Raw genomic sequence first — 15,626 nt, 5'->3', positions numbered from 1 at the left:
GGAAAACAGCCCCAGTGCATTGACTCCAGTTAAATCCCGTGGTAACATATTCCACCAATCTGTATACTTGTTGTTTGGTACTGTGAAATTGTCGGAATTCAAATTGCTCCTCGGGAAGAATGTTTAATTTGTGCACTAGTTCTTGGAGTGTAGCGAGAATGACTTTCTCAGCAATTTTGCCTAGGTTGGAGATGAGGCTAAGTGGTCTGTAGTTTTGAGGTGATCACCGGTCTTTTCCAGATTTATGGATTGAGATTACATCTGCATGTTTCCAGTGGGAAGGAAAATATTTGTAGTGTAAGATGGAGTTTATAATGTTAGTCAGATGCATAATAGCTGTGTGGGGGAAGTAGTTTTATCACCCTGTTTGAGGTTCCATCAGGTCCAGGAGCCTTTTTGTTTTTAAGCTTCTTGATTATGTCGTATAATTCTACAGGTGATGTGGGTGCAATTTGACTAGGGCATGTGACAGAAAGTTTGAGCGAAGCTCTGACATGTCGATGGACCTTGTATATGTGATTGAAGTCGAAATGGTCATATGAGGGTTTGCATTGCTTTTCTAGAGATGTTGCTATTGCCTTGGCTTTGTCTGCGTCGGTATGGATAAGGCCAGTATCTGTTTGGAGAAGAGGAAGAGGTTTGTTTTAATTCTTGATGTTTTTGATAAGATTCCATATGGAGTGATTGTCAGGAGAGATAGAATTCAATTTTCCTTCCCAAATTTGATTTCTGTGCACTGTGAGGGCATCTCTAACTACAGAGTTGAATCTGTTCAAGATTCTTTTATCTTGAGTTGCTTGTGTCTTGTGATATCTTTTTCTTGCTCTGTTCTTTTCTCTGATCAAGTTCATAATGTCTTCTGGCAAGAGGTTAGATCTAGGGGTAGTTCTGGAAATAGTTACTGCTGTAACGGCAGTGTTGATATGTTTAGTTAGATCCTTTATAGCTGTTTCAATTTCCTCTGTGGATTTAATCAATGGTACAGGACCGATATATTTTGGGAATACATTGGATAGCTTATCCCAAGGTATATATATGAGTGTGTGTGTGGGGGGGGGGACAGGTTATCTTGTTTTCCCAGCTTTAATAGAATGGGATTGTGGTCAGATGAAAGATCATTTAGTGTCACTACACTGTACTGGAGTCTTACATCCTGTAGGATAGTTATGTCTGGTACATCAGCCCGACCGTATGTGTTGTGATGGGTAGGCGGTGTGGGGCCTGTCACAACCACATTGTTGGATCCAGAGTAGTTAGCAATGATGTGACCATTTTTATTTGTGGAATGGCTATTCCAGATAGGATGCTTGGTGTTTAAGTCACCAGCCATGATGACAGGCTCCCTGTTGATCAGTACAGTGTTCAAATCTGAAAACAGTAATGTTTTTTGCGGAGGATTATATGCTGCGAAAATCTTTAGTTTGCCTACCGTGCACGTGGGAATTTCTATGCCTGTAATCTCAAGATTAATGGTGAATGGAATATTTATAGAGTGATGATTGATGTAATTTTTAATGTAAATAGCAGTACTGCCTCCTCTGCAGGATAATCTGTCAGTTCTGTACAGCTGGTATCCATTTATTTTGGGATTATCTGATGATCGGAGATGGGTTTCACTTATCAAGAGTATATCCGGCTGACGCCTTTGGGCGAACTTCCGGAGCTCCAGGATTCTACCTCTTAATCTGTTCGCATTCCATGCTATGATCTGTAAAGAATCTGGTTTTATTTTATTTCTGTTCATGAGTAAGCACTGAGATAATGACTTGTGTGTCCTTTAGAAATCTATTTGTAGAGCATAGTGAAGGGTTGAATCTGCTAAAATCCAACAGCATATTTGCCAAGGAAGAGGTAATGATAGCTGTCAGATTTGGATGTGATGTTGGCTGTTTCAGGGATGTCTGTTTAGGGTTACATCTGCATATGTCCTAGACTGTTGTTCTTTTAGGGGGCCTCTGACTTAAGCACATGGGCTTCTGATCCTTTATGTTGATCTTTAGGAGGCTGTGAAATAGTCTCTGACGTAAGTGTGCTAAGAGAGGAAGAATATGTTCCTTCTTCTGATTTTCTATTTCTTGGATTGTGCGTGCATCCTCTGTAGTTGGCAGTGTGAGGACCGCCACAGTTGGCACATTTAGCCAGGGTGGATTTTGGCTTAGAGCATGTATTTGTTGGGTGGCTGACCCCACATTTTAAGCATTTAAATTCAGCCTTGCACATTTTCTGGGCGTGACCAAACTTCTGACATCTGTAGCATTGCCCTGTTGAAGCCCTTTTCCTTAATGGTTCTATAGTAAATTTCAGTCCACAGATGGACGTCAGATCATATATGTGCTTGTAGGTTTGACTGATCTCTACTAATACCAGTAACATTGGAGTCCTGTCTCTCTTAGTCCTTCTGCTGACCTTTAGGTGGTAAATCTTGCTGGTGTAGATCTGTAGTGATTTCTTCTGTGGAAACATCTTCAGCTACACCTCTAATCATTACCTTGAGGTTTTTGTCTGATCCTAGTGAAAAAGTGTGGTATTGAATACCGCTGGTGTTCAATTCAGAGGTTAACCGTCAATAATCCATTACTGTCCTGGGTTGGATTTTAATACTGTCTGTGACATTCTTCGCTTAGCTGTATGAGATCTGTAAATTGTATATCATAGTCCTTAGCAACATCCATTTATTCTTTGCACGCAGAATAATTGGGGGTATCTTTTCCCTTGAGGAGGTAGGAGAGTCTGGGACAGGGCCATCTTCTTCCATCCCATCCGCATTGGGTGGTTCAGAGGCTGCAGTTTTGCGTTTTTTTTGTGAGCGCGAACCTCCTGATAATCAGTGTGGTCTGTAAGGGGATTATTCTCAGCAGTTGTTGCTATTTTGCTGGCACTATCTTGAAGAAGTTCTAAGAGTTGAGAGTCATCTGTATCAACTTCTTTTATTTCATGAACTACAACTTTTCCTGGCCATTTTGTGTGAAGCAGATTTCCTACGTGTTTAAATATTGCCAGAAGCTGTTTAAAATTAAGTTCTTCATACGGTGCATCCATGGTTAGACCCAAGCCTTGTTCTGTAGAGCGGAACATGTCTTTCCCTTTCCATAATAATAAGTATACAGTTTCTAATGAAGTGAATGAAGCAATGAAACAATGGCGTGTATCGCCCTTGTTTTGAAATTTATTGACTTACCTACGTAGCTGATTCTTTGGTGTATATAAAAAACCTCTTTGAAAAATAAACCGATTGATTATAGTAGTAAAACTATTTACTACTAGTAAATTAACTAGTCAAAATTCCTTAAATCACAGTTTATATCAACTATCAAAATCCAAACTCAATTGATCAGATGTCATGCACTTCTTTAAGTTGAAACAGGGTATTAGTAATGACTAGCCCATGTACTGAACAGAAATCCAGTAGGTACTTACCATTATATTAGCTTTGCTAATTGTTCTTTTTGCTATTATTAACTAATTTCTCCTAATTTTGCCAAAACATTTCCATATGTCTGGTATTCCTTAACTACGCTGCTGTTTAAATTTTCTATGGGACTTGTAGGTGTAAATAAGTCTTATTATTGAGTTTCTCTATAAATTAAAGATACCAAGAAATTATATACTTGGTTTAATCCTTTATCCAAGTGTAAGCAAAAAAAGTTTGCACCTCAAGTATTTTCAGGACTGGGGCAACTCGTGGTAAAGGTGGTATGACTTCACATCACTTGCCTTAGTATCCCATAATGCTGTGCATTATGGGAAGGGTGACTACCTAGACTGGTTTCGACCTTTATTGAGGTTTCATCAGTGGGAGCCAGACCCAGAGGTGATACCAAGGTTGAAGTAATGCAGAAGTCATATTTTCATATATGAGTTACTAAAAGGAGTCGCACCTTATTATTAAAATTCTCTGCATTACTTCAACTTGGTATCACCTCTGGGTCTAGCTCCCACTGATGAGACCTCAAACTACAGTAAAACTACTGGGCTGAAATTAAAACTAATTAAATTAAAATATAACAGATAAATTATTTAATACAATTGAGGATAACAATTTCCCAAACTTTGGGAATAGTGAAACAGTTATTCTGATTAAGATTAGGTCTATGAAGTAAGGCTTCAGCACTTATATAAACTTATATACTTATATAAATGCCCATGTTTACATATAGATCTATGTAGTAGCTTAGTATTTTGCCATTGGATCCTGTGGTTAGCATTTTCGATTCCATATTGTGCAAGGCCAGATTTTTGATGTTTGGTAAGACGGATGTAGTCTTGATGTTCAGAGATATGTTTATTTATAGATCTTCCTGTTTGTTCATTGTAAGACAAGTTACACAAACATGGTATTTCATATACACCAGGTAGTAGCATCATTGGTGAGAGTTTGTCTTTTGTAGAAGGTAGCAAGTTGTGAATTTGGTTGATGGGTTTATAGGTAGCAATGAGTTGATATGTTTTCATAATTTTTGCCAGAAGTTCAGAGATGCCTTTAATATATGGTATAGGAGAGTCCTATGAGTTTCTTTTTGTTTGGGTTAATTTGTAGGAGAGTGGTTAATTATTTTTAGGTTGTTATTGGATTATATCAATTTAGTAAGGTTGTTTCTTTGATAATTTCCTATTCTTGTTTTAGAGATTCTTCAGAAGAACAAATCTTGTGTGCTCTGGATACTAAAGATTTTATGATGCCATATTTTTGAGATGGATGGAGAGCTGATGTATTATGGATATAATGACCAAAAAAGTTGGTTTTCGGTAAACAGAAGTGGAAATGGATCCATCTTGTTTAATCTGGATGTGTACATCAAGAAAGGAAATACCTTCTGATGATTCTTTTTCTAGTGTGAACTTAATATGAGGATACAGGATGTTGATTTTTTGCAGAAATGAGTGGAGTTCTGGTTCTGTGTGACTCCAAACTGCAAAGACATCATCAATGTATCATAACGAAATTGATGGTTTTAGTCGAGTGAAAATTCTATCTTCTAGGTGTTCAACAAAATAGTTGGCTAAGTTAGGTGATAAGGTTGAGCCCATTGCTGTCCCTTCCTCTTGTTTATATATTTTATCTTTCCATTGAAGTAACCTGATGTGATTGCAAATTTGGATAATTCCACTATGTCTTGTGGAAAATTTTGGGTTAACAATTCTATTATCTCTTTGTAAAGGATAATATTAGTGAAGAGAGAGAGAGAGAGAGAGACAATATCAGAGCTTACTAATATGTCTGTATCTAGTTGAATGTCTTTTATTCTTGTATGAAATTCTATGGAATTTTTTATCAAAGAAGCTGAGTGGCCAATGAGGGGACAGAGAAGGTTAGACAGAAATGTTGATATTTTATAAGTAATCAAAATTACTTTTATGTAATTTTGGTGAACTATATATTATAGGAGGTCTTGCATGGTATGTTTTGAGTCTTTTGATGGTTTCTTGATCTATGGATGTTGTGTCATCCAGTAACTTGTTGAGTTTTTTGAGCTGACTTTTGGTAGGAGCATTATTAAGCTGGGAGTATGTTATTGTGATTACGAAGCAGTAAATTCATTTTCCAATCATATGATTTAGCATTCAATACTACAGTGGTATTGCCTATGTCAGTTTTGGTGATAATTATTATTTTGGTGATAATATGTTATTATTTTGTTTTAAGGAATTCAGGGCTTTTACTTCTGCTGGTGGAATATTCATTTCTGATGTTGGGCATCATAGATCACTTTGGCTATTTCAAAACGTAGTCTACTAGCTTCAGTACTAGACAGATAAGTGGTGTTCTTTTCAGTGTTGTGTGTGAAATCTAAATATGGAATACATTGGGGCAAAATTGCAAACTTATGACCTCATGACTAGTACATTCAGCTCATCTTCAGTTAGAGGACAGCCAGATAAATTTCAGCCTAGAAGTTTTAATCCATGAACATGCGACTGTATATGTAGAAGGATTCCAATTTAAGCATGCATGCTACTGTTTTTGGAATTCAGTTCCCATTGTTGTTCAATAATTGTACTGATGATGTCTTATGATACATAAAATGAAATAGTTACATAACAACAAAAAAAGCTATTTACTGTGACATACATGTTTTTCTATGGTTACATTTCTTAAAAAAAGATCCTGTAGAGTTCTTCCTGTGTTGATGCAATTTACAGGATAAAAAGTAAGAGCTGATCAAATCAGAAATCTGTCAAATGATAGCCCAATTTCAAAAAAAAAAAAAAAAAATGATCAATAGGAAGCTAACACTGAAATGTTAATTGTTGAGGTGGCATGTCATATTATTTGGTATAATATCATTTGAGGTATTTACCAGAAAATTATGAAGATAAACCACTTTGCCTCTGCCATCATCTTGTATAATATAATGCCAAAGGAACATTAACATTTCCAAGAAATTATATTCTTGTTTAGTCCTTTTATCCAAGTATAAATAAACAAAGTTTGTGCATGAAGTCATTTCACAACTAGGCTACTTTTAAATAGAATCTAATGACATTGCATTAATTGCCTTAGTATTCCTTGATGCAAAGCACGCATCCTATCCAGTGTGCAGTGAAGTTATTCATGCACAGACTTTGTTTACTTTAAGAAGAATATAATTTCTTTGCATTTTTAATTTGAAGGTACATAAAGAACTCATCACCTACGCTTCTTTCATGTGTATTTGTAGATGTAGACATATTGTATGCTCTTTTTTTTTTCTTTTTACTCGTATAGGAAGCTGTTGATGCCTTATATAATTTCCGTGACCATTACTTTCTTAACCATTCTATTGAAGAGGCTCACAACAGAAATGTGGATTTAAACAAAAAATTGGAATCAACACTGGGAATTCTTAAGGTTCATGAAGGTAAAAATTTCTCTCCATGTTTCGCTGAAACTACAAAATATGAAGTGTATAATTAGAAAGACTTTTATGATAATGGAGCTTCTCTTGCAGGCTAAAATTAACAGTTTATTGACTAATTAAAATTTATATATATATATATATATATAGAAAGTTTTTTACCTTGGATATAATATATGTTAAAGATACCCAGCAATTTTAAACCTGGTTTTACTCCATTTCCCAAGTAAACTTGACTTATTTGTCTGTTTGCTTACTTGGGAAATGAAGTAAAACCAGGTTTAAAATAGCTTGGTATCTTTAACATATATATATAGTTCCACTCACAAAAGGCTGTATGCCTGTAATACATTAGTACCGTGAATAGGTTATGGATTTTTATAATTTTCATAATGTTTTTTTTATTTAGTTCAGAAACTCTGCTCATGATGGAGACTTAATGGAGGAAAATAGAATGGAAAAGAATTAAAAACTAGTTAATTCTTCCAATATTTTGTCTCTGTCATAGAGACATCTTCAGGAAGTACAATACAGAACTTGAAAACACACACACACACACACACACACAAAACTAAGCGAAACATGTAGACAAAAGACTAGAGAACTATTTGGATAACTTAAGTTCATCATCTGGAGTGCACACACACACACACACACACATATATATATATATATATATATATATATATATATATATATATATATATATATATATAAGATAAATTAAGGCATTTGACAGGGTGCACATGATAAGCTGATATTTAAGTTGCAGCACATGGATCTGGATGTCAGATTGGTCAACTGGATTCAGGATTGGCTGTCTGATAAGTATCAGAGAGTTGTGTATGGTGGAGCAGTTTCAAGGAGGCAGAGGGTTACAAGTGGGGTCCCACAGGGCTCAGTACTAGGACTTATATTGTTTAACCTTTATATCAGTGACATTGCAAGGGGATATTCAGTTGTTTGCGGATGATGCGAAGCTGGGAAGGATTATTAGTAATAGTGCAGATGTGGTAGCCCTGCAAGAGGATTTAAATAAGCTAGATAGATGGGCAAATGAATGGGGGTGTCAGTTTAATGCAGCAAAATGTAAGGTCTTGAGGTTTGGGAAACATCGATGGGATGCTGCATACTCAGGTTTCTATCATATATGATAGAAACCTGAAGTTTAGGGGACATATTGCAAAGGTGGTAAAGGTAACACAGAGGATTGCTGCAATTATGAGAAGGACACTGACCTGCAGAGATAAGAGGGTTATCATTCTGTTGTATAAGTCTCTGATCAGACCACACTTGGACTATTGTTCTCAGATTTGGTCCCCAGGATTTGAAGGGGATAAATTAACTGTGGAAAGGATACAAAAGCAGATAACAAAGATGGTTTCAGGACTGTACAAGGATAGTTATGAGGATCGGCTGAGGGAATGTGGACTGCAGAGTTTGGTGGATAGAAGAAGGAGAGGTGATATGATGAGACTTTTAAACTGTTGAGAGGTGGTTACAGGGTTGACACTGGGGAGTTCTTTTGCTTGGTTGAACAGCGGGAAGGAGTGATGACAAGAGGCTATCCCTGGAAGTTACGAAAGGAAACTGTGAGAAGGAGGGTAAGGAGTGGTTTCTTTGCGTGGAAGGTGGTTGAACCGTGGAATGCATTGCCTGATGGAGTGGTGGGAGCAAGAACGGTCAATGAGTTTAAAGAGTGGTATGATATACTTTGTGTTTCTTAGGGGGGGACCTCCCCTCGATGAGTCTTGACAGACTTTATGTTCTTAGGAAGGACCTCCCATGATGAGTCTTTTGACTCCACGGAGGCCTGAATAATAATAATAACCTTTATATTAATGACATTGTCAGTGGATTGCAAGGGGATATTCAGTTGTTTGCAGATGATGCGAAGCTGGGAAGGATTATTAGTAATAGTGCAGATGTGGTAGCCCTGCAAGAGGATTTGAATAAGCTAGATAGATGGGCAAATGAATGGGGGTGTCAGTTTAATGCAGCAAAATGTAAGGTCTTGAGGTTTGGGAAACATCGATGGGATGCTGCATACTCTATGGGAGGAGTTATACTGGAGGAAGTTGGGGAGACAAGAGATCTGGGGTTGATGATTGATAGAAACCTGAAGTTTAGGGGACATATTGCAAAGGTGGTGAAGGTAACACACAGGATTGCTGCAGTTATGAGAAGGACACTGATCTGCAGAGATAAGAGGGTTATCATTCTGTTGTATAAGTCTCTGATCAGACCACACTTGGATTATTGTTCTCAGATTTGGTCCCCAGGATTTGATGGGGATAAATTAACTGTGGAAAGGGTACAAAAGCAGATAACAAAGATGGCTTCAGGACTGTACAATGATAGTTATGAGGATCAGCTGTGGGAATGTGGACTGCAGAGTTTGGTGGATAGAAGAAGAAGAGGTGATATGATTGATACTTTTAAACTGTTGAGAGGTGGTTACATGGTTGACACTAGGGAGTTCTTTCACTTGGTCGAACAGCAGGAAGGAGTGATGAAAGAAGCCATCCCTGGAAGTTACGAAAGGGAACTGTGAGCAAGAGGATGAGAAGTGGTTTCTTTGCATGGAGGATGGTTGAACCATGGAATGCATTGCCAGATGGAGTGGTGAGAGCAAGAACGGTCAATGAGTTCAAGGAGTGGTATGATAGACTTTGTGTTTCTTAGGAAGGACCTCCCACGATGAGTCCTTTGACTCCATGGAGGCCTGAATAATAATAATTATAATAATTACATTTCACACTATGCTAAAGAGACATTGATTTGATCGATGGTTATTCTTCTGGCCTGACCTCTAGTGAAAATAAAATAAAAATTAAGAAGGCCTGTGAGATTCTTATCAACAACCCTAATCTTAACAATAATGAGGGTATAAAAATCCCAAGTATATGGAAGGCACATATTCTACCCACTTAACCTCTCTCCCTAAGAGTTAATTATAAATAGGACCATAGATAATCCAGGATCTTAAATCGAATATAACAATTCTCATGTTAAATTAAGTCATCATTTTTACTGTAATAAAACCATCTATAAAGAATGTTTCTCTAATGTTGTTTTAAATAGAATATAGCTTTGATGTAGTTATTTTATTTTATTTCATTTATTTATTTTATTTTTATTTTATTTTCACTAGAGGTCAGGCCAGTAGAATAACCATTGATCAAATCATTGTATCTTTAGCATACTGTGTGAAATGTAGTTTAGCTTGAAGGTCGAAATGTCAGAAAATTAAAAATTACACTGGCCAACAAAAAAAAAAAAAATTTTCTGCTGATTATGATCAGACACTTGTTTTTTACTAATTTTGGTGCGCTGATTTCAAATATCAAACCCATTTTTCTCTATCACGTCAGGTTTTTCCTCTATGGCATTTTCATTTTGCTAATTTGTAAGTTTTTGATAGTTTTAAGGAGGCAGTACTATTTAGAGGATCAAAAAATTCGATTTTTTAATATTATTTTCTGAAAGTATGTACTTTCAGAAAATAATTTTAAATAAATGATAAATTTATTCTTGATAAATCTGTTCCCAACTTTTTATCAAGAAATTCGAAAAATTCCCGAATATATAGCCTATTATTCAAAGTGGTGCGCAGATCAGAATCGGAGCGCTCACCGCTCTCGCTTGTTAGTAAACAAATAAATGCATAAGAACTTGCAACGGCATGTACTGGCTCTTTGAATGTGAGAGAGGCCGATAACCGACCTAATACACTTAGGTGATGAAAAGTAGGCGATGACAACTGCCTAAAACAAATGAATGCTATATGCGTCATAGCGGACAAAAAACGATCATAATCCGTTAATCGATCGTGAAAGTATGATGAGTGCTTATAATGTTTCAATAAAGTCTCTGGTTTTTTTTGTCTTGTTAATTGCATGTTAGTCGGCAGTGAAGAAAATACATCATGTCTACTACTCGAAATTGTGTCAATAGTGTAGATTCCTTCTGCTACATTTGTGGCAGCTTTACTGTTCCCAGTCAAAGGACAAATATCACTGATTTCGTTAAGAAAGTGTACTTTGCATACTTTGACGTAAAAACTGCAGATCAGGACAATTCATTGGCTCCAAATAAAGTGTGTAAGTCATGTGTAGAAAATTTACGACAGTGGAGCAAGGGAAAACGCCAAAAATTAGCTTTTGGCATTCCAATGATTTGGCATGAACCGAAAAATCACGTAGATAATTGCTATGTTTGTTTAGTTCAGACTTCTGGTTATAATAAGAATAAGAAAAAAATTGTGTAATCAAATCTCGACTCAGCAATTCGGCCAGTTGCTCATTCCAATGAAATAGCCGTGCCAATTTATAAAGGACTTCCTTTACTTGAGAACGAGCGTGATCGGGATATGCCAGATGTTCTTGAGGAGCAAGACCCGGGTGTGTGGGTTTGTTTACTGTAACAATGTGTCAGGTTTACTAACTGAAATGAGTGTTGTACAATATCATCCAAATGAGTGGCGTTTATTTATCGACAGTTCAAGCAGATGTCTCAAGTATGTCTTACTATACAATGAGAATGTATATGGCTCAATTCCTATTGACTATTCATTCCACTTAAAGGAAACATATGAGGACATTAAAAAGGTTCTGAAGTTATTAAAATATACAGACCATAACTGGATCATCTGTGTGGATCTTAAAATGGTGAACTTTTTACTTGGCTTTCAAAGAGGATATACAAAGTTTCCGTGTTTTCTATGCTTCTGGGATAGTCGATCTAGAAACCAACACTGGAGTCAGAAACATTGGCCTCTTAGAATATCCTTCAATGTTGGAGAACAGAATGTTATAAATCAACCTTTAATCGACAGAGAAAAAATCATTTTTCCACCTCTACATATCAAACTAGGTCTTATGAAGCAGTATGTTAAAGCTTTAGATTTACAAGGTGACTGTTTCCAGTACATATGTGAAAAATTTCCACGACTTAGTTATGAAAAAATTAAAGCCGGTGTATTTGATGGACCGCAAATTAGAACTTTAATGAGAGACCCAAATTTCATCAACTCTATGAACGAAATTGAGAAAGAGGCCTGGACTTCATTTACGATGGTTGCGAATAATTTTCTTGGAAACAAAAAAGCGTGCAATTACAAAGATCTAGTGGAAACAATGTTTGAAAATTTCCAGCACCTGGGTTGCAATATGAGCATACAGCTTCATTTCCTATACAGTCATCTTGATAGATTTCCCGAGAATTTAGGTGCTGTAAGCGATGAACAAGGTGAAAGATTTCATCAAGACGTAAAAACTATGGAAGATCGGTACCAAGGAAGATGGGATTCTCACATGATGGCCGACTACTGTTGGAGTATTCAAAGGGATTGCCAAAAGAGAACACACAGCAGAAATTGCTACAAACAAAAATTTATTCCCTGAAACTCATGTGTAAGTAAAATTGTTATTTTTTTATAATTATTCTTGTAATTTTTAATAAATATTGTTAAGTAGTTATGTATCTAATTATCGGCCTCTCTCACATTCAATGTGCCAGTACAGGTTCTTATGCATTTATTCGTTTACTAACGAGCAAGAGCGGTGAGCGCTCCGATTCTGATCTTCACACCGCTTTGAATAATAGGCTATATCTTCGGGAATTTTTCGAATTTCTTGATAAAAAGTTAGGAACAGATTTTTAAAAGTACATACTTTCAGAAAATAATATTAAAAAATAAATTTTTTTGATTCTCTAAATAGTACTGTCTCCTTAAAACTATCAAAAACTTACAAATTTGCAAAAAGAAAATGCCATAGAGGAAAAACCTGATGTGATAGAGAAAAATGGGTTTGATATTTGAAATCAGCGCACCCAAATTAGTAAAAAACAAGTCTCATATAAAAGTCAGCAAAAATTGTGTTGGACTATGTTATTATTTATAACACGGTTGTAGAGTCCATAATTTGTCCAAAATGATTGCTGATCACCATGTAACACTAAAGGAAAGGATCACTGTTTGCCATATTTTGGGAAGTTTTAAGCATCCATATTTGTTCAGATTAGGGTAATTTCTGAGCACAGCTGCTGATTCTAAAAACAGTTTTTTTCTCTTCTAAACTTGTTGTGTTAGGAGCATGGTGTTTTTTTTTTTTCATTTGATTATATGAGTAGATCTAGAGAAAGGATTAAAAATACTTTAAGACCAAATTGACCATAATCATGACTGCAGATGCATTGTCTATGTTCTTCTTCTTCTATGTAGATGGTGGCTGATCTTCCTGTTTGTCCATAATAGGCCAACTTACAGGAACGGGGAACTCTATATACACCAGGAACTGAGAGAGGAAGGAGTTGTTTCTTAGCGGTATGGATAAGGGTAGCTAGTTTCACATGGAGTTAGAAAGATGTGCTGAGATTGTATTTCTTTAAAATTCTGGATGTTTTTTCCAATCCGTCTTGGACTTAGGGAATGGTGATAGCATTACTTAAATCCTTCTGAAGAGAAGGTCATGTATTGGGGGAAGGATTAATGATTATTGTTTTGATACTGTAGGAACTGTAATCATTAGATAGGAAGGTGTGGGTATATATATATATATATATATATATGGCTGAGTTCTGCTGCAAGAGAGGCTTTTGGAACTAAGGTTGTATGCTCTATTGTTTACAGTTTTTATGATATTCTGTTATTGAGAGAGGATGGAAAAAGAGTATGAACGTGGAAGTGGATTTCCTGTATATTGAGAAGGACAGGAAGACTGAACTATTATTATTAGTTTTCTTTTCCATTGCCTCTCTCTCAGCAGTATGGTATTATAAAAATTCTAACCAATAGAGCCTGCGGTCTTAGTTCTAATGTGGCCTTTCTTGCAGCAGAACTCAGCCATATTTCATTATTTTTTTTTATATTGATCCCATACACGAGAGGTCAAAGGACCTATGTTCACATCAGTGCTCTGTCTGGGGTGCAAGTCAGGAGTCAGATTGAACTTTCCTGACGTTTTTTTTTTTTTTTTTTTTTTTTTTTTTTTTTTTTTTTTTTTTTTGAAGAGTTGCAGGTTCTAGGTGATTGGAAATACTTTTTGCACTAGTCTGTTCCAGCGGACGGAGGTAGACGGAATAAAAGAGAAATAAGATAAGTATAGGTTCGGTGTGTTTTCAGTGGCAGAGTAAAGGGATGCTGGGCAGCTGCTGTTCTTGTATTAACAGGTGCAATAGAAATTGGAGGAATGATGGTTGACAGTTTAGTGAAACAGTGACCATTGAAGTACCTGTAGAATAGACACAGCTGAAGTACTGCATCTGTTGGGAGGTTGAAATGAATCTATAAGATAGGTATTGTCTATGAGCCAAATTGCTCTCTTCTAAATAGCATAGAGTATTTTTAGAGAAGCTTTAGGTGCTTCATCCCAAACATGTGAGCAGTATTCTAAGCACAGGCAAAGTTAGGATTTGTATATTGTTAAGAGTTTGGTTGCATGTGAAATAACATCTCAAATGAAAGAGAATGCCTAGTTTTGTGGGTGCTGAGAAGTTATTGTTGTAATGTATTTGTGCCAGGAGAGACTGGAGATGACTGTTAGTCCAAGTACAGAGATCTGATCTTGTTTGGTGATTCGTTTATTACTGAGGGTAAGGGAACGTGAGCTGAGATCTCTTTTGCAACAGAAGAGACTGTGTTTTGGTGGCATTAAACATGACTGGTTTGTCCTCACCCCATTGAAGGATAGTGCATAGATTAATGTTTAAGGCACTAGTTATAGATGATCTTGATGCTTGGGATATCTGTGCTCTGTATGGTTTGTCAAATGAGTTAGATGAATGGATAATATGATGAAATGTCAAGAGTAACAGCACACGTTTTGCAAAACTTTTCCATTGCACATGTTTAGTGGTGGATGATGTAAGCTAAGAGGTCAGCAGTGGATGTTGAATGCTGGAATTCATACTGGTGGTTATTTATACACCACTTTCCTATCTAATTGCTACAGTTCCTACAGAATCAAAAGATAATTATCAGTCCTTCCCTAATCCAAGTCCTCAGAAGGATTTCAGTAATGCTGTCACTATCCCCTATGTCTTAGGCACACTGAAAAAAAAAGCCAGAATTCTAGAAAAATACAACCTTTGCACAGCTTTCAAATCCCACATGAAACTAGCTCCCTATCCATTCTACCAAGGACCAACTCCTTCCTCTCTCAGTTCCTGGTGTATATGGAGTTTCCTGTTCCTGCCAGTTAACCTATTATGCACAGGCAGGAAGATCAGTTACCATCTACAAGAATGTAAACAATGCATCTGCAGCCATGACTTTGATCAGTCAAGCCTTATGATGCTTTTAATACTTTCTCTGAATGCTACTCATAGAATCAGTTGGAAAAAACCGCCAAACTCCATCACAGCAAGTTTAGAAAATAAGGGCTGTTTTTAGAATCAGCAGCTGCCCTCAGAAATCAGCCTTATCTGAACAAATATGGATGCTTAAAATGTCTCAAAATATGGCAAACACTAATCCTTCTAGATCCGAGGTTACATCTGAGGCTTCCAACAGGCACCCACAGAGGATGCCCCCCCAAATAGTTAGTACTGTAGTCTTTCATCCATGTGTTTCCTTTGCGCACGCGTGTGTGTGTGTGTGTGTGTGTGTGTGTGTGTGTGTGTGTGTGTGTGTGTGTGTGTGTGTGTGTGTGTGTGTGTGTGTGTGTGTGTGTGTTACAAGTTTTATATTGTACTTTCTGAAGATCTCTCTTTTACTGAAACAAAACAGAAACAGAAGAATTAAACAGTGTTTTAAAAACTTTCCCAGTACAGTTCCTAAACTTCAGC

The 15,626-nt window shown here is 36.5% G+C and overlaps 1 protein-coding gene across 3 annotated transcripts in view; it reads left to right on the top strand.

Annotated features, from left to right (window-relative positions):
- LOC150103149 (tetratricopeptide repeat protein 5-like) overlaps positions 1-15,626 on the top strand; it is a 132,142-nt gene that overhangs the window by 6,363 nt on the left and 110,153 nt on the right. For 2 of the 3 annotated variants that reach the window (XM_090397416.1, XM_090397417.1), the window contains exon 2: positions 6,707-6,839. In XM_090397416.1, the coding sequence (XP_090253542.1) occupies positions 6,707-6,839 (133 nt within the window). Of the gene's footprint in view, positions 1-3,318; positions 3,406-6,706; positions 6,840-15,626 lie in introns of those variants that run through there. The other variant, XM_090397418.1, reaches the window with a different exon arrangement.

This window comes from Typopeltis vanoorti, chromosome 9 (genome assembly GCF_054136105.1).
Source record: "Typopeltis vanoorti isolate ZY-2024b chromosome 9, IOZ_Tvanoo_1.0, whole genome shotgun sequence".
In the NCBI taxonomy this organism is placed as follows: domain Eukaryota; kingdom Metazoa; phylum Arthropoda; class Arachnida; order Uropygi; family Thelyphonidae; genus Typopeltis; species Typopeltis vanoorti.
The sequence above is the reverse complement of the archived record's forward strand: the minus strand, read 5'-3'. Positions and strand labels throughout refer to the sequence as shown.